Source organism: Heterodontus francisci, chromosome 29 (genome assembly GCF_036365525.1).
Source record: "Heterodontus francisci isolate sHetFra1 chromosome 29, sHetFra1.hap1, whole genome shotgun sequence".
Classification (NCBI taxonomy): Eukaryota; Metazoa; Chordata; class Chondrichthyes; order Heterodontiformes; family Heterodontidae; genus Heterodontus; species Heterodontus francisci.
Window position 1 is genome coordinate 4,364,454 of NC_090399.1, and position 19,511 is coordinate 4,383,964.

At 53.4% G+C, this 19,511-nt stretch overlaps 1 protein-coding gene across 1 annotated transcript in view; it reads right to left on the reverse strand.

The window, feature by feature from the left end:
* The window catches only part of skic2 (SKI2 subunit of superkiller complex), a 97,071-nt gene continuing 77,560 nt past the window's right edge, over positions 1-19,511 (reverse strand). Inside the window, exons 22-29 of the mRNA XM_068009368.1 lie at positions 17,489-17,593; positions 15,126-15,270; positions 10,169-10,295; positions 9,822-10,032; positions 8,236-8,346; positions 4,825-5,043; positions 2,795-2,935; positions 1-276 (exon numbers count right to left, since the gene is read on the reverse strand). Of these exons, the coding sequence (XP_067865469.1) occupies positions 76-276; positions 2,795-2,935; positions 4,825-5,043; positions 8,236-8,346; positions 9,822-10,032; positions 10,169-10,295; positions 15,126-15,270; positions 17,489-17,593 (1,260 nt within the window). The 3' untranslated portion in view covers positions 1-75. The remainder of the gene's footprint in view (positions 277-2,794; positions 2,936-4,824; positions 5,044-8,235; positions 8,347-9,821; positions 10,033-10,168; positions 10,296-15,125; positions 15,271-17,488; positions 17,594-19,511) is intronic.

The following is a 19,511-nucleotide window of genomic DNA, read 5'->3' on the forward strand; positions in this document are numbered from 1 at the left end:
TTCTTACTCAGCTGTTTATTTATATTACAGGAGGCGGCAGTTGTTGGCGTACAAAGGCCCAGCCGGTGAAGGCTGTCACTGGGTGTACAAGCTGGCAGCAAACACAATGTCCCTTTTGATCAGGTTGGAGGCCTGCTCCATTTTGGCGTTCAAGGTGGGGTCGCCGATGATACGGGCGGCATTGCGTACATCGCGACACGTCTCGTTCAGCCGCTGAATGCACCGCACGATGATCCCCTCCTGAACGTCCGTGAGCCTGGTGATTTCAGCAAAGGGCTGAGAGGAAAGAGGAAACAGACTGCGTTACTGGGTCCAGCAACAACAACAATAACAAATTGCCTTTAAAGTGCTAAAACATCCCCGAGGTGCTTCACAGGAGCAATTAACAAAATCTGACACCAAGCCACATAAGGAGGTAGCAGGGCAGGTGACCCTAAAAGCTTGCTCAGAGGCAGGTTTTGAGGAGCATCTTATAGGAGAGTGAGGGCGGAGAGGTTGAGGGGGGGAGGGCGGAGAGGTTGAGGGGGGGAGGGCGGAGAGGTTGAGGGGGGGAGGACGGAGAGGTTGAGGGGGGGAGGACGGAGAGGTTGAGGGGGGGAGGACGGAGAGGTTGAGGGGGGGAGGACGGAGAGGTTGAGGGGGGGAGGACGGAGAGGTTGAGGGGGGGAGGACGGAGAGGTTGAGGGGGGGAGGACGGAGAGGTTGAGGGGGGGAGGACGGAGAGGTTGAGGGGGGGAGGACGGAGAGGTTGAGGGGGGGAGGACGGAGAGGTTGAGGGGGGGAGGACGGAGAGGTTGAGGGGGGGAGGACGGAGAGGTTGAGGGGGGGAGGACGGAGAGGTTGAGGGGGGGAGGACGGAGAGGTTGAGGGGGGGAGGACGGAGAGGTTGAGGGGGGGAGGACGGAGAGGTTGAGGGGGGGAGGACGGAGAGGTTGAGGGGGGGAGGACGGAGAGGTTGAGGGGGGGAGGACGGAGAGGTTGAGGGGGGGAGGACGGAGAGGTTGAGGGGGGGAGGACGGAGAGGTTGAGGGGGGGAGGACGGAGAGGTTGAGGGGGGGAGGACGGAGAGGTTGAGGGGGGGAGGACGGAGAGGTTGAGGGGGGGAGGACGGAGAGGTTGAGGGGGGGAGGACGGAGAGGTTGAGGGGGGGAGGACGGAGAGGTTGAGGGGGGGAGGACGGAGAGGTTGAGGGGGGGAGGACGGAGAGGTTGAGGGGGGGAGGACGGAGAGGTTGAGGGGGGGAGGACGGAGAGGTTGAGGGGGGGAGGACGGAGAGGTTGAGGGGGGGAGGACGGAGAGGTTGAGGGGGGGAGGACGGAGAGGTTGAGGGGGGGAGGACGGAGAGGTTGAGGGGGGGAGGACGGAGAGGTTGAGGGGGGGAGGACGGAGAGGTTGAGGGGGGGAGGACGGAGAGGTTGAGGGGGGGAGGACGGAGAGGTTGAGGGGGGGAGGACGGAGAGGTTGAGGGGGGGAGGACGGAGAGGTTGAGGGGGGGAGGACGGAGAGGTTGAGGGGGGGAGGACGGAGAGGTTGAGGGGGGGAGGACGGAGAGGTTGAGGGGGGGAGGACGGAGAGGTTGAGGGGGGGAGGACGGAGAGGTTGAGGGGGGGAGGACGGAGAGGTTGAGGGGGGGAGGACGGAGAGGTTGAGGGGGGGAGGACGGAGAGGTTGAGGGGGGGAGGACGGAGAGGTTGAGGGGGGGAGGACGGAGAGGTTGAGGGGGGGAGGACGGAGAGGTTCAGGGAGAGGACGGAGAGGTTCAGGGAGAGGACGGAGAGGTTCAGGGAGAGGACGGAGAGGTTCAGGGAGAGGACGGAGAGGTTCAGGGAGAGGACGGAGAGGTTCAGGGAGAGGACGGAGAGGTTCAGGGAGAGGACGGAGAGGTTCTGGGAGGGAATTCCAGAGCTTAGGGCCCAGGCAGCTGAAGGCATGGCCGCCAATGGTGGAGCCTGGGCTCCCTCCCTCCACCCCCTTGCCTTCTGATCACAATCCAGTGACCTCTGCTTGAAGCTTGCCATGCCTTGGGCGACAGAAACTCAACGTTTCCTGAGAATCTTACAAGAGGAGGCCCTGCGGCCAATTTGTTTTTATTCTTTAAGGAGGAGGGGGGTTGTGGGCATCACTGGCAAGGCCAGCATTTGTTGCCCGTCCCTAACTGCTCTTGACAACTGAGTGGTTTGCTAGGCCGTTTCAGAGGGCAGTTAAGAGTCAATCACATTGCTGTGGGTCTGGAGTCACATGTAGGCCAGACCAGGTAAGGACGGCAGATTTCCTTCCCTCAAGGACATTAGTGAAGCAGATGGATTTTTACGACAATCGATGATAGATTCATTCACCATTACTGAGGCCAGCTTTCAATTCCAGATTTTTTTTAATCAATCAGTTAATTGAATTTAAATTCCACCAGCTGCCTGGGCCTCTGGACCCCCTCCCGTAGGGCTCCCAAGCCTTGCTTCAACCTTTCCCACTCTCGCTTTCTACATCAACTTTTTGACATTACTGTTAAGAGGAGAGCACCAGTACTGGGGCTTTGGTCCACTCGGTTGTGTTACCTCCTGAAGATCACTGGAGTTTTGGGAAAAACGTGTGCGTGTGTGTGTACATGGAGGTGCCAGTGACCTTCGGCAGAGGTCGCGGGTTAAAAAATCCCGCCCCCCATAAAAAGTTGCTGGGGAAACTCCCACAAGCTCCTAAGCGGGGCCTGTCAGCTGACTGTTGGGCTGGGACTGAGACAGCAGCAGAGCAGAGATAAAACAACACGCGGATGATAAAGACCCAGACAACGGACACTCACCAGACCCCTGGCCCACTCATACACCACTTCCACCAAACCAAACTTTAACTGGTCCACGAAATCCTCGATCGACTCCTGCAGGTTACATTCTCGCTGCAGAGTAGCAATCCTCTCCGCTACACCACGAATTCGCTCGATTCCCTGCGGAAAAAGGGACACGTTCAAACCAGGTGGGTGCCTTGTGATTGCACACGGAAGGATTTGTGGGGTTGGGGTTCGGGGGTTGGGGGTCAGAGAGGCTGCGAGTTGCATTGTTCAGTGATCCTGTCCATAATTCACAATGCAGTGTAGGAAGGATCTTTAACCAGTGGCCTGCTGGCTAGGTCCCAGGGCGTTTGCAGTGCTGCAGATTGCTTAACTGGCGGGGGGCGGGGGCAGAGGCGGGGCTAGTCAGCTATAGCTCAGGGGGTAGACCTCCCACCAAAGTGTCAGAGGGTCGGCGGTTGAAATCACGCTCCAGAGACCTGAGCACACAATCACAATCGACACTCCCAGTGCAGTACTGAGTGAGTGCTGCACTATCTTTTGGATGGGATGTTAAACCCACCCCCCCCCACCCTACACCTCAGGTGGACGTTAGAGATCCACGAGGAGGTGAGGTCTCTCCGGTCTCCTGAATCCTTCACCCAGCAACAAAACATATCATCTCGTCAATTACCTCATTACTTTGTGGGATCTTGCTGTGCACCAATCAGCTACTGCACTTCTCTGCATTACAGCAGTGGCCACACTTTAAAAGTATTTGCCGTGCATGGAAGAAGCCGTGATGAAATAATTAAATGGAAGAATTATGAATTTAAAAAGTCAACAGGTAAACAAAACCACAAGCACATGGACACTTGTACCACAGACAAAATGGAGCACCATTGCAAATTAATGACTTTTATCAACATGAATGAACTAACTCTCAGCCTGCGAAGGCAATAAAATCCACACCACCAGCTTTGTACTGAGTTATAACAGTTAAAACTCTACTACATCTCAACAAGTTCGAGACTACAAACACCCAGGCCTGCACCTTGAAAAAGAGACTGTCCTCCTGAGAAGATTCGACATGGTTACTGTAAATCATGAACAATTACCTCATCTTGAATTGGAAACAACTTACCCTCTTCTCTCTATCTATCTATTCTTGAGTGTGGCGGGCGAGAGGGGGGGACCGGGCGCGGCCGGCGAGAGGGGGGGGAACCGGGCGCGGCCGGCGAGAGGGGGGGGACCGGGCGCGGCCGGCGAGAGGGGGGGGACCGGGCGCGGCCGGCGAGAGGGGGGGGACCGGGCGCGGCCGGCGAGAGGGGGGGGACCGGGCGCGGCCGGCGAGAGGGGGGGGACCGGGCGCGGCCGGCGAGAGGGGGGGGACCGGGCGCGGCGGGCGAGAGGGGGGGGACCGGGCGCGGCGGGCGAGAGGGGGGGGACCGGGCGCGGCGGGCGAGAGAGGGGGAACGGGCGCGGCGGGCGAGAGAGGGGGAACGGGCGCGGCGGGCGAGAGAGGGGGAACGGGCGCGGCGGGCGAGAGAGGGGGAACGGGCGCGGCGGGCGAGAGAGGGGGAACGGGCGCGGCGGGCGAGGTTGTGAACATTTCAGAAATGGGGTAAAAACAAATAGTTAATTTTTTTTAAACGTACGAGAAACAAATGTCATCCGTCAGTTTATTTAACCTGACAGATTCGGGTTGACGCAACATTTTAACAAAACATGATTACGGACAGTCGGGAGGTGGACAGTGGAGAGTGGACAGTGGAGAGTGGACAGTGGACAGTGGAGAGTGGACAGTGGGAAGCTCCTACGCCCCTTTTCAGCTGCACATAACATACTTCATTGGCTTTGAGGTTCTTTGTAAAGTCCCAAGGTTTGTGAAAGATATTCACAATCTTTTCTTTTAAAGAGGACAAATTCGAAGGGCTGGAAGGCCACACGTACGGTATAAAACTGGGGGAACAGTTATGGAGTGGAACTGGCAGTTGCCTATTACCCTCACCCCCTCAGCACCCGCCCTCCCAGACAGCAGGGTCCGTATTACGATGCGGCCTCACCTTACGCAGCACTTGATTCAGTTCTGGCTCCACCTGCGTCTTCTGCTGGAAGACCAGACAGGACAGAAGAGCAACAATCTCCTCTGGGTGCAGGTCAGTCAACACGTTCTCAAACACCATCTCTGTCACAATCAGCTCGTGGTTGCTGATCTCACAGGCCACTCGGCCCTTCAGCTGCACAGCACAGCTCCCATCGATGTATTTCAGGACTTTTAACACCTGTGTATGAGGAAGAGGAGACAAAATGTCAGGTCGTTAGACTGTGGAATATGAGACAGTTGTACTGTCTCCACTGTGTGCCCCTGCACCTGCTCCCCGCACTCTCCACCCACCCCCCACCCCCCACACGCTCCTCCCCCTGCCCCGCCCCCACACGCTCCCCCCCCTGCCCCGCCCCCTGCACTCTCCACCCCCTGCCCTCTCCTCCCCGTGCCCCGCCCCCACACGCTCCTCCCCCCGCCCCCTGCCCTCTCCTCCCCCCTGCCCTCTCCTCCATCTGCCCCGCCCCCACACGCTCCTCCCCCCTGCCCTCTCCTCCCCCTGCCCCGCCCCCTGCCCTCTCCTCCCCCTACCCCGCCCCCTGCCCTCTCCTCCCCCTGCCCTCTCCTCCCCCTGCCCCGCCCCCACATGCTCCTCCCCCCTGCCCCGCCCCTGCCTTCTCCTCCCCCCTGCCCCGCCCCTGCCTTCTCCTCCCCCTGCCCCGCCCCTGCCTTCTCCTCCCCCCTGCCCCACCCCCTGCCCTCTCCTCCCCCTGCCCCGCCCCCACACGCTCCTCCCCCCCTGCCCCGCCCTGCCCCCTGCCCGCTCCTCCCCCTGCCCTCTCCTCCACCCTGCCCCGCCCCCTGCCCTCTCCTCCACCCTGCCCTGCCCCTGCACTCTCCTCCCTCCTGCCCCGCCCTTGCACTCTCCTCCCCCCCTGCACTCTCCTCCCCCCTGCACTCTCCTCCCCCCTGCCCCGCCCCCTGCACTCTCCTCCCCCCTGCCCCGCCCCCTGCACTCTCCTCCCCCCTGCCCCGCCCCCGCACTCTCCTCCCCCCTGCCCCGCCCCCGCACTCTCCTCCCCCCTGCACTCTCCTCCCCCCTGCCCTCTCTCCCACCGATCCCTCCCGCCGGCCACACTCCCACTCTCTCCACCGCCAGCAATGCCCCTGCTCGACCCCGCTGTTTGATCAGATGCACCTTCCACTGTTCACAGTGAAGAAAGTGGCCATCCTATTCCACCCTGACTTATATTGACTCAGTGACAGACCTGCCTTCTGACACTGAGTCTCACTGTGACTGACCTGCCTTCTCACACTGACTCTCACTGTGACTGACCTGCCTTCTGACACTGAGTCTCACTGCGACTGACCTGCCTTCTGACACTGAGTCTCACTGCGACTGACCTGCCTTCTCACACTGACTCTCACTGCGACTGACCTGCCTTCTCACACTGACTCTCACTGCGACTGACCTGCCTTCTCACACTGACTCTCACTGCGACTGACCTGCCTTCTCACACTGACTCTCACTGCGACTGACGTGCTCTCTCACACTGACTCTCACTGCGACTGACCTGCTCTCTCACACTGACTCTCACTGCGACGGACCTGCTCTCTCACACTGACTCTCACTGCGACGGACCTGCTCTCTCACACTGACTCTCACTGCGACGGACCTGCTCTCTCACACTGACTCTCACTGCGACGGACGTGCTCTCTCACTGCGACGGACGTGCTCTCTCACTGTGACGGACGTGCTCTCTCACTGTGACGGACGTGCTCTCTCACACTTACACTGACTCTCACTGTGAGGGACGTGCTCTCTCACACTGACTCTCACTGTGAGGGACGTGCTCTCTCACACTGACTCTCACTGTGACGGACATGCTCTCTCACTGTGACGGACGTGCTCTCTCACTGTGACTCTCACTGTGACCGAACTGCCTTCTTACACTGAGTCTCACTGTGACGGACGTGCTCTCTCACACTGACTCTCACTGTGATGGACGTGCTCCCTCACACTGACTCTCACTGTGACGGACGTGCTCCCTCACACTGACTCTCACTGTGACGGACGTGCTCCCTCACACTGACTCTCACTGTGACGGACGTGCTCCCTCACACTGACTCTCACTGTGACGGACGTGCTCCCTCACACTGACTCTCACTGTGACGGACGTGCTCCCTCACACTGACTCTCACTGTGACGGACGTGTTCTCTCACACTGACTCTCACTGTGACGGACGTGTTCTCTCACACTGACTCTCACTGTGACGGACGTGCTCCCTCACACTGACTCTCACTGTGACGGACGTGCTCCCTCACACTGACTCTCACTGTGACGGACGTGTTCTCTCACACTGACTCTCACTGTGACGGACGTGCTCCCTCACACTGACTCTCACTGTGACGGACGTGCTCTCTCACACTGACTCTCACTGTGAGGGACGTGTTCTCTCACACTGACTCTCACTGTGACGGACGTGCTCCCTCACACTGACTCTCACTGTGACGGACGTGCTCCCTCACACTGACTCTCACTGTGACGGACGTGCTCTCTCACACTGACTCTCACTGTGACGGACCTGTTCTCTCACACTGACTCTCACTGTGACGGACCTGTTCTCTCACACTGACTCTCACTGTGACGGACGTGCTCCCTCACACTGACTCTCACTGTGACGGACGTGCTCCCTCACACTGACGGACGTGCTCTCTCACACTGACTCTCACTGTGACGGACGTGCTCCCTCACACTGACTCTCACTGTGACGGACGTGCTCCCTCACACTGACTCTCACTGTGACGGCCGTGCTCCCTCACACTGACTCTCACTGTGACGGACGTGTTCTCTCACACTGACTCTCACTGTGACGGACGTGCTCTCTCACACTGACTCTCACTGTGACGGACGTGCTCTCTCACACTGACTCTCACTGTGACGGACGTGCTCTCTCACACTGACTCTCACTGTGACGGACGTGCTCCCTCACACTGACTCTCACTGTGACGGACGTGCTCCCTCACACTGACTCTCACTGTGACGGACGTGCTCCCTCACACTGACTCTCACTGTGACGGATGTGCTCCCTCACACTGACTCTCACTGTGACGGACGTGCTCCCTCACACTGACGGACGTGCTCTCTCACACTGACTCTCACTGTGACGGACGTGCTCCCTCACACTGACTCTCACTGTGACGGACGTGCTCCCTCACACTGACTCTCACTGTGAGGGACGTGTTCTCTCACACTGACTCTCACTGTGACGGACGTGCTCCCTCACACTGACTCTCACTGTGACGGACGTGCTCCCTCACACTGACTCTCACTGTGAGGGACGTGCTCTCTCACACTGACTCTCACTGTGACGGACGTGCTCTCTCACACTGACTCTCACTGTGACGGACGTGCTCTCTCACACTTACACTGACTCTCTGCTCATATTCTGGCAGCAGCATCAGGCTCCGGTCTGATACCAGGAAGCGGAGTCGTTCCAGCTCATCTTTAATCATCATCCGCTCGTGCATCCTTGTGTACTGCAGAGGGAAACACCAAACGTCAGTACATCAGTGTCTCTCTAACCCTCTCCCTCCCCCAGACCGATCCTGAGTCGTGTGTACTGCAGAGGGAAACACCAAACGTCAGTACATCAGTGTCTCTCCAACCCTCTCCCTCCGCCAGACTGATCCGGAGTCGTGTGGACTGTGGAAACATGAACTATCAGCACTGGCTAGCTCATGTCAGTTGACCCCTATCTACTCTTGCTGCAGGGAGGTGGACCTTTCAGGATGAATCACTCCCAGAAACTGCCTACGCACACAGAGAGCGTCGTACAGCGACTCACTGAGTGAGCTGAACATGTCAGGGATTAGCTGCCTTCCCTCTGGGAATGTGGTAACAGGCACTGCCCCTTCCTGGATTCCCCCTCAGCGCAGCAATTGGGCTGTCCCGGTGGCAGTGGGACATCGGGAGGGAACTGCAGAATGCAGGACTGGAATCACGTGCAGCCCCAGAGCAGGGAGATTCAGAGACGCCACAGTTGGTCAATGGACAAGGAAATGAAGTTGGGTGAGGGGGCAGTGCGGTGAAGTGAGGGGGCAGTGTGGTGAAGTGAGGGGGCAGTGTGGTGAAGTGAAGGGGGCAGTGCGGTGAAGTGAAGGGGGCAGTGCGGTGAAGTGAAGGGGGCAGTGCGGTGAAGTGAGGGGGGCAGTGCGGTGAAGTGAGGGGGGCAGTGTGGTGAAGTGAGGGGGGCAGTGTGGTGAAGTGAGGGGGGCAGTGTGGTGAAGTGAAGGGGGCAGTGTGGTGAAGTGAGGGGGGCAGTGTGGTGAAGTGAAGGGGGCAGTGTGGTGAAGTGAAGGGGGCAGTGTGGTGAAGTGAAGGGGGCAGTGTGGTGAAGTGAAGGGGGCAGTGTGGTGAAGTGAAGGGGGCAGTGTGGTGAAGTGAGGGGGGCAGTGTGGTGAAGTGAAGGGGGCAGTGTGGTGAAGTGAAGGGGGCAGTGTGGTGAAGTGAAGGGGGCAGTGTGGTGAAGTGAAGGGGGGCAGTGTGGTGAAGTGAGGGGGCAGTGTGGTGAAGTGAGGGGGCAGTGTGGTGAAGTGAAGGGGGCAGTGTGGTGAAGTGAAGGGGGCAGTGTGGTGAAGTGAGGGGGGCAGTGTGGTGAAGTGAGGGGGGCAGTGTGGTGAAGTGAGGGGGCAGTGTGGTGAAGTGAGGGGGGCAGTGTGGTGAAGTGAAGGGGGTGAGGGAAGAAATGAGCTAGGATAATACCAGCATCAATGGCTGTCCAGTGACTCCGATTGGGAAGTGCATGGATGTACCTTTCGACACAGGATCACACTCTGCTGCACGCCGCCCCCGATGGTTGAATAACTCACTGATACTCACCGTCAAGCCTGCATTCAAACAGCAGCATTCTGCATAATGTACAGGAGGGTAACGCTTAGGCAGCTATGAGTATATATCCCCAGGAGAGACAGGTCAGGGAGTAAAGGGCCAAGAGGAGAAGGGGAGCCTGTACCTCAGTGGAGAATTTGGGGCTGTAGACACAGGTGAAAGTGGTGAGAGAGTCTTCGAGACGTCTTGCCCTGGTGTAGCTGTCCACCAGGTCCAGGTCCTTCAGCTGCAGGTCATTGATAGGGTCCAGCCTGGGAATGCCATCTGGGTGCGATTCGGCCAATCGCAACAGCTCCTGCGTGGCTGTGGTGACTGATGGACCAGGTGGGTCGTTTCTAAAAACAGGCAGACATTCGGTTAGATAGGCAGCGAGGGGGGGGCGAGAGAGTGAGTGAGCGAGAGGGGGGAGGGAGCGGGAGAGGGTGGTGGGGTGAAAACAGCGTCCACCTGACCGAAGTGGTGGTCACTCACCTGAAGCGAGGAATCTGCCTCTTCTTGAAGTCGTCCATTATTTTGTCCGCGTTGATGCGCAGAGTCTTGACGGTCACGCTGCCGATGTCTTTGGCGGTCAGCTTCTCCACCGAATGACCGCAGGGTCCTGGGCAGGGGAAAGGATCAGAGGTGACAAGGGGTCCAGTCAGAAGCTGGTCAAGCAAGTGCATCCCTCCGCATCAACCAGAGATCGAGTACAGCAGAGAGAGAGGCAGAGAGCAGTGAGTGCGCTCATGGTGAGAGTACAGCAGAGCGAGAGACAGAGAGCAGTGAGTGTGCTAATGGTGAAAGTACAGCAGAGAGAGAGGTAGAGAGCAGTGAGTGTGCTAATGGTGAGAGTACAGCAGAGAGAGAGAGACAGAGAGCAGTGAGTGTGCTAATGGTGAGAGTACAGCAGAGAGAGAGACAGAGAGCAGTGAGTGTGCTAATGGTGAGAGTACAGCAGAGAGAGAGACAGAGAGCAGTGAGTGTGCTAATGGTGAGAGTACAGCAGAGAGAGAGGTAGAGAGCAGTGAGTGTGCTAATGGTGAAAGTACAGCAGAGAGAGAGACAGAGAGCAGTGAGTGTGCTAATGGTGAGAGTACAGCAGAGAGAGAGGTAGAGAGCAGTGAGTGTGCTAATGGTGAAAGTACAGCAGAGCGAGAGACAGAGAGCAGTGAGTGTGCTAATGGTGAGAGTACAGCAGAGAGAGAGACAGAGAGCAGTGAGTGTGCTAATGGTGAGAGTACAGCAGAGAGAGAGGTAGAGAGCAGTGAGTGTGCTAATGGTGAAAGTACAGCAGAGCGAGAGACAGAGAGCAGTGAGTGTGCTAATGGTGAGAGTACAGCAGAGAGAGAGAGACAGAGAGCAGTGAGTGTGCTAATGGTGAGAGTGCAGCAGAGAGAGAGGCAGAGAGCAGTGAGTGTGCTAATGGTGAGAGTACAGCAGAGAGAGAGACAGAGAGCAGTGAGTGTGCTAATGGTGAGAGTACAGCAGAGAGAGAGAGAGAGAGCAGTGAGTGTGCTAATGGTGAGAGTACAGCAGAGAGAGAGACAGACAGAGAGTAGTGAGTGTGCTAATGGTGAGAGTGCAGCAGAGAGAGAGACAGAGAGCAGTGAGTGTGCTAATGGTGAGAGTACAGCAGAGAGAGAGACAGAGAGCAGTGAGTGTGCCAATGGTGAGAGTACAGCAGAGAGAGAGAGAGAGAGCAGTGAGTGTGCTAATGGTGAGAGTACAGCAGAGAGAGAGACAGACAGAGAGTAGTGAGTGTGCTAATGGTGAGAGTGCAGCAGAGAGAGAGACAGAGAGCAGTGAGTGTGCTAATGGTGAGAGTACAGCAGAGAGAGAGACAGAGAGCAGTGAGTGTGCTAATGGTGAGAGTACAGCAGAGAGAGAGGTAGAGAGCAGTGAGTGTGCTTATGGTGAGAGTACAGCAGAGAGAGAGACAGAGAGCAGTGAGTGTGCTAATGGTGAGAGTACAGCAGAGAGAGAGACAGAGAGCAGTGAGTGTGCTAATGGTGAGAGTACAGCAGAGAGAGAGGTAGAGAGCAGTGAGTGTGCTTATGGTGAGAGTACAGCAGAGAGAGAGACAGAGAGCAGTGAGTGTGCTAATGGTGAGAGTACAGCAGAGCGAGAGACAGAGAGCAGTGAGTGTGCTAATGGTGAGAGTACAGCAGAGAGAGAGAGAGAGAGCAGTGAGTGTGCTAATGGTGAGAGTGCAGCAGAGAGAGAGACAGAGAGCAGTGAGTGTGCTAATGGAGAGAGTACAGCAGAGAGAGAGAGACAGAGAGCAGTGAGTGTGCTAATGGTGAGAGTACAGCAGAGAGAGAGAGAGAGAGCAGTGAGTGTGCTAATGGAGAGTACAGCAGAGCGAGAGACAGAGAGCAGTGAGTGTGCTAATGGTGAGAGTACAGCAGAGAGAGAGACAGAGAGCAGTGAGTGTGCTAATGGTGAGAGTGCAGCAGAGAGAGAGACAGAGAGCAGTGAGTGTGCTAATGGTGAGTACAGCAGAGAGAGAGACAGAGAGCAGTGAGTGTGCTAATGGTGAGAGTACAGCAGAGAGAGAGGTGGAGAGCAGTGAGTGTGCTAATGGTGAGAGTACAGCAGAGAGAGAGAGACAGAGAGCAGTGAGTGTGCTAATGGTGAGAGTACAGCAGAGAGAGAGGTAGAGAGCAGTGAGTGTGCTAATGGTGAGAGTACAGCAGAGAGAGAGGTAGAGAGCAGTGAGTGTGCTAATTGTGAGAGTACAGCAGAGAGAGAGACAGAGAGCAGTGAGTGTGCTAATGGTGAGAGTACAGCAGAGAGAGAGACAGAGAGCAGTGAGTGTGCTAATGGTGAGAGTACAGCAGAGAGAGAGGTAGAGAGCAGTGAGTGTGCTAATGGTGAGAGTACAGCAGAGAGAGAGGTAGAGAGCAGTGAGTGTGCTAATTGTGAGAGTACAGCAGAGAGCAGTGAGTGTGCTAATGTTGAGAGCACAGCAGAGGGCGGCAGAGAGCAAACAAGGGCCAGGTTAGCTGCTCTCAGACACCAGACAGTGGGTGGGAATGCAGACTGTTTCCACTCCTCCTGCAGCCCACCCCCAGACAGCCCCCTTGCCCCTCAGTGCACCAGCCTCCCACTACACAGCACAGGTCTGGGAGATAACTTCAATGGAGTAATCAGAAGCCTGGAACACCCTCTGTCAACCCAAGTGCAGTCGAGCAGACGGTTTACAGTTTCAGCCTGGGGTTAGGGAGCCTCCATTTGCGATTCTCCTTTAACTCCAATGCAAACTTTCTTACACTGTTTGTGTGGATGACCTGCTGCTGACTGACTGACTGTTGAAATGACAGACCTTAACGGCGGAAAATGGATGAGAAATTAACGGGGCTTAAACTGCAGACGTGACCCATTCCTTCTGTGTGCTCTCCCTCCTCTAACAGGAGTTAGCCAACAGTTTCAGTGCTGTATCTCTAAATAAAAATAAAACCATTGTTGGCCCATTTTCTCCACTGCCCTGTCACCTGACGGAGGATTCCGTGTTAACGGGCCCTTCCCTATCTCTGTAGCCTCCTCCAGCCTGACAACCCTCCCAGATCTCTGCACACCTCTAATTCTGCCCTCTTGCACACCTCCCCCATTTCGAGTCAGAGATTCATAGATTCGTCAGAGGCACCATACAAACGGATGTTCTCGTTTGCCTTTCAATTAGACTTGTAAATTTTGAAGAGAGAAGATGGGCTGGAGGGAGTTTCAATTTTACTCCCAGCTACTTGTCGAATCATACAACGGTTACAGCACAGAAGGAGGCCATTCGGCCCATCGTGTCTGTGCTGGCTCTCTGCAAGAACAACTCACCTAGTCCCACTTCGCTGCCTTTTCCCCGTAGCCCTGCAAATGTTTTCTCTTCAGATAGTTATCCAATTCTGTTTGACTCGATTGACTCTGCTTCCACCACACTGCCAGACAGTGCATTCCAGATTCTAACCACTCTCTACGTAAACAGGTTTTTCCTCAGCTCAACTCTGATTCTTCTGCCAATCACCTTAAATTGGCATCCTCTGGTTCTCGACCCTTCCGCCAATGGGAACAGTTTCTCCCCATCTACCCCGTCCGGACCCCTCATGATTTTGAACACCTCGAACAAATCTCCTCTCAGCCCTCTCTCCTCCAAGGAAAACAGCCCCAGCTTCTCCAATCTATCCACGTCACTGAAGTTCCTCATCCCTGGAACCATTCTCGTGAATTTGTTCTACACTCTCTCCAATGCCTTTACATCTTTCCTAACGTGCTGTGCCTAGAACTGGACACAATACTCTTAGTTGAGACTAAACCAGTGGTTTGTAAAGGTTCACCACAATTTCATTGCTTTTGCACTCTATTCCCCGGTTTATGAAACCCAGAATCCCATATATTTCATTCACTGCTTTCTCAACCTGCCCTGTCACCTTAAAACGATTTGGGCACATACACCCCCCCAGGTCCCTCTGCTCCTGCACCCACTTCAGAGTTGCATTCTTTATTTTATATTGCCACTCCTTCTACTTCCAAAATGCGTCACTTCATACCTCTTTTTTTTTTTTAAGAGATACAGCACTGAAACAGGCCCTTCGGCCCACCGAGTCTGTGCCGACCATCAACCACCCATTGATACTAATCCTACACTAATCCCAATATTCCTACCACATCCCCACCTGTCCCTATATTTCCCTACCACCTACCTATACTAGGGGCAATTTATAATGGCCAATTTACCTATCAACCTGCAAATCTTTTGGCTTGTGGGAGGAAACCGGGGCACCCGGAGAAAACCCACGCAGACACAGGGAGAACTTGCAAACTCCACACAGGCAGTACCCGGAATCGAACCCAGGTCGCTGGAGCTGTGAGGCTGCAGTGCTAACCACTGCGCCGCCCAAATTTCTCTGCACTAAATTTCATCCGCCACTTGTCCGCCCATTCCACCAACCTGTCTATGTCCTCTTGAAGTTTATCGCTTTCCTCCTCACAGTTCACAATACTTCCAATGGCTTTGTCTCATCTGCAAATTTTGAAATTGTGCCCTGTACATCCGAGACTAGGTCATTAATGTATGATCAAGAAAAGCAGGGATCCCAACACCAACCCTTAGAGAACCCCCACTGCATATCTTCCTCCAGTCCGAAAAACAACCCTTCACAACTACCCCCTGTTTCCTGTCACTCAGACAATTTAGTATCCATGGTGCCACTGGCCATTTTATTCCATGGGCTCTAACTTTGCTGACAAGCCTATTATGTGGCACTTTTGGAAGTCCATGTACACCACATCAACCACATCACCCTCATCAACCCTCCCAGTTACCTGCAGCAAATTAATTGAGACCTGGTGTATGAGTTGCTGAAGGTAAAGGTAATGAGTAAGGGGCAATACACAGCAGCGTGTCCAAGGTTATAAAGAGGAGCGTGAGGAACACGCCCCGGGTAAGTGCAAATCTCACCTTCAGGTAGGAAGAGTTTATTAGTGAGGAGATGCTCAGGGGTCGGGGCCACAGGTGATTCCTGAATCCCCTTCTCCATTTCGTCTTGCCTGGACTCGCAGAGGACCAGAGTGGTGAACATTCGGTTGTTCGAATCCGTGGAAACCTGCAATTTATCAGAGAGCGTGTGTTGAGGCTGCATTCACAGAGGGACAGGAGGCCGCCATTCGGCCCCTCGAGCCTCTTCTGCCATTCAATTAGATCGTGGCTGATCTGTACCTTAACCACATTTACCCGCCTTAAGGAAAATTCTAAATCAATCTTGGTTTTGAAATTTTTCATTGTACCCCCACCCGCAGCCAGCCTCAACAGATTTCTTTGGGGAGAAGTATAGAAAACAGACAAACTTACAGCATGGAAGGAAGCCATTCGGCCCATTGGATCCATGCCGGCTGGTAAAGCGTTATCCAGCCTAATCCCACTTTTCAGCACTTGACCTGTAGCCCTGTAGGTTACAGCACCTCAGGTGCCTATCCAAGTATTTTTTCAACGTGATGAAGGTTTCTGCCTCTACCACCCTTTCAGGCAGTGAGTCCCAGACCCTCACCAACCTCTGCGTGAAAAGAATTACTCCTCAACTCCCCTCTAATCCTTCTACCAATTGCTTTAAATCGGTGCCCCCTGGTTATTGACTCCTCTGCTAAGGGAAACATGTCCTTCCTATCCACTCATCATTTTTACACACCTCAATTAAATCTCCCCTCAGCCTTCTCTGTTCCAAGAAAACAACCCCAGCCTATCCAATCTTTCCTCATAGCTAAGATTCTCCATTCCTGGCAAAATCCTCATAAATCTCCTCTGTACCCTCTCTGCTGTGATCACATCCTTCTTGTAATGCAGTGACCAGAACTGTACACAATACTCTAGCTACGATTTAACTAGCGTTTTAGCCATAACCTCTCCGCCCTTAGATTCTATGCTTTGGCCCATAAAGGAAAAAGTCTCACGTCTGCCATGTTAACCACCTTACCTATTCACCTATCTACCTGTCCAGCCATCTTCAGGGATCTGTGGACTTGCACACCAAGGTCCCTCTGTTCCTCTATACTTCTCAGCTTCCTACTATTTATTCTGTATTCTCTTGCCTTATTTGCTAAGCTCAAATGCATGACCACACACTAGTCCAGATTGAATTCCATTTGCCACTTTTCTGCCCACCTGACCAGTCCATGGATATCTTGCTGCAGCTTTCTGCCTCACTATTAACCACAAAACCAATTTTCATATCATCTGCAAACGTCTTAATCATGCCCCCTACATTTAAGTGTGAATAGTATTTCAGATTGCCACTATCCTTTGTGTGAAGAAGTACTTCCTGACATCATGCCTGAATGGCCTAATTGTAAGGCAGGAAAGGCTGGAAATACTAATCAGGTCTGGCAGCATCTGTGGAGAGAGAAACAGAGTTAATGTTTCAGGTCCATGACCTTTCATCAGAACTTCTGACAGCGAGCTAAAACATTAGCTCGGTTTCTCTCTCCACAGATGCTGCTTGGTATTTTCTGTTCTTATCTCAGGTTTCCAGCAACCACAGTATTTTGTTTTTCTCTGTAAGGCTCCGCCCCGCACCCCCCCCTCCCCCACCCCCCATTCTGAGACCCCTCACTCGAGGGAATAGTTTCTCTCCTGGTTCCCACTCAATGTCTGAATCTGTGTTCACCCTTCTCCCCCCCTCACTATTTGAACGAAAGGCGTTGCCACTGGTGAAACTGGGACCAGGAGGTAATTGTAGACACAATTCTGCGAAGCAATAGACCGAGGTGCTGAGTAGATGGGTCTTGACAACTGAAAAAGGGAGGTTTGCTTTGCCTAAAATCCTGAGCCTTTCCTGAAATGTCCATCCAGTCTACACTGCATCATTAAACTTATTTTCTTGCTCTCCCTCCACTGTTGTTGCAGCAGTGTTTACCATCTACAAGATGCACTGCAGCAACATACCAAGGCAACTGGGAATGGGCAATAAATGCTGGTCTTTCCAGCGATGCTCATATCTCATGAATATATATATTTTTTTTTTTAAAAGTCACTAAACTTCGGCTTTTGCTCAATCAACATTTCAAATCCTATTGATCAGCCGGTCTTTTTCAAATCACAGGAGGTGATCTGGAGCATTTCGAGAGTGCCTATCTGTCACCTTCAAAGCAAGTCTGTCTGCAACCACCATTGAGTGTTATTTAAGATTGACAACGTCTGCACCTAGTGAACAAGGGATCAGTTGCTAACTAAAGGGTCAGTGGCAGGACACAGTTCTCCATCTCAATGTAACATACATCCACTAACACAGGAACATCAAAGCCGCTCTCATCACCCCCATCCCCTACTACCTGCAGGATCACTCCCAGTGCGTTCCTGTGACGTTGGGTTTTAACCACCAGTACTCGACCGACAGACAGTGCCTTGAATCCACTTGTGGACTCCATGATTCTCCTCTGTAAGACAAGAGAGAGGTGTTAAAGCAAAAGAACAGGCATCTTCCAACAGTGATTACACATTACCGGTACACAGTCTGTGCTGCATCTCATTACACATTACCGGCACACAGTCTGTGCTGCATCTCATTACACATTACCGGCACACAGTCTGTGCTGCATCTCATTACACATTACCGGCACACAGTCTGTGCTGCATCTCATTACACATTACCGGCACACAGTCTGTGCTGCATCTCATTGCACATTACCGGCACACAGTCTGTGCTGCATCTCATTGCACATTACCGGCACACAGTCTGTGCTGCGTCTCATTGCACATTACCGGCACACAGTCTGTGCTGCATCTCATTGCACATTACCGGCACACAGTCTGTGCTGCATCTCATTACACATTACCTATACACAATTCTGTGCTGCATCTCATTGCACTATTACCGGTACACAGTCTGTGCTGCGTCTCATTACACATTACCGGCACACAGTCTGTGCTGCGTCTCATTACACATTACCTATACACAATTCTGTGCTGCATCTCATTGCACATTACCTATACACAATTCTGTGCTGCATCTCATTGCACATTACCGGTACACAGTCTGTGCTGCATCTCATTACACATTATCGGTACACAGTCTATGCTGCGTCTCATTGCACATTACCTATACACAATTCTGTGCTGCATCTCATTACACATTACCTATACACAGTCGGTGCTGCATCTCATTGCACATTACCGGTACACAGTCTGTGCTGCGTCTCATTACACTTTACCTTTTTTGTTATTCGTTCATGGGATGTGGGTGTCGCTGACTAGGCCAGCATTTATTGCCCATCCCTAATTACCCTTGAGAAGGTGGTGGTGAGCCGCCTTCTTGAACTGCTGCAGTCCATGTGGCGTTCTGTTAGGAAGGGAGTTCCAGGATTTTAATCCAGCGACAGTGAAGGAACTGGATAGGCTTTGGGGAGTTAGGAGATGAGTTATCCGCTGCAGGATTCCTAGCCTCCGACCTGCTCTTGTCGCCATGGTATTTATATGGCTACTCCAGTTCAGTTTCTGGTCAATGGTAACCCCTAGGATGTGCAGATTCAGTGATCATAATGCCATTGACTGTCAAGGGGAGGTAGTTAGATTCTCTCTTGTTTGATATAGTGTCACAATCCTGTTTTTTTTTCTCCTTGGGAAATATTGCGGTGCCCCTTTAAGGCTGTAAAAGATCAGTATTTCTTTAAGGCAGCCAGCTCCAAAGTCAGTGAGTCAAGGTGCATTCTGGTTGATAAATTACAGCCACACAGAGGCAGTGAACAGACATTCAATGCATCAATTTTGAGTTTGAAACTGGCTGGCAAAAACTGGTTTTTGCAGAGACAGACAGAGAGACAGTTGACAGATGTGCCAGCATGTGAAGAAAGAAAGGCGAGCTCTCGAAATCAATTTGTGTAGTTTCTCAAAATTCGAAAAAGTTTCAAGGCCAAATTAATTTCTTAAAGAAATAACAAATTATTGATCTACTGTGTTCATCGCCGGGAGAGCAGTTTGATACTTTAACTGCTGAACTGAAATGCTGAACCCCTACGTCTGGAAGGATACTTTTCTCATTGGACCTCGGAAGACTGCAAGTGAACTTAGACTGTGCTGAATTTGAAGACTGTTCGTCGGAAGCGTAATCTGCAAATACTTTATTGTTTTTTCTATTTTTTCGGGCAGCTAATTAAAAACCAAACTACTGTTAGTTTGAGTATATGTATGCGAATGCGGGAGTTAGTTTTTTTTAAATAAGAAGTTACAAGGTCTTTAGATATTGGTTTATCTTGGTAGTGTTTAAGATTTTAGTTTTTTTTAAATAAAGTTAATTTGTCGATATCTGGTTTGCCTCATTCGGGGGTTACTAGATTGATTCAATTCGGCTGCTGCTTT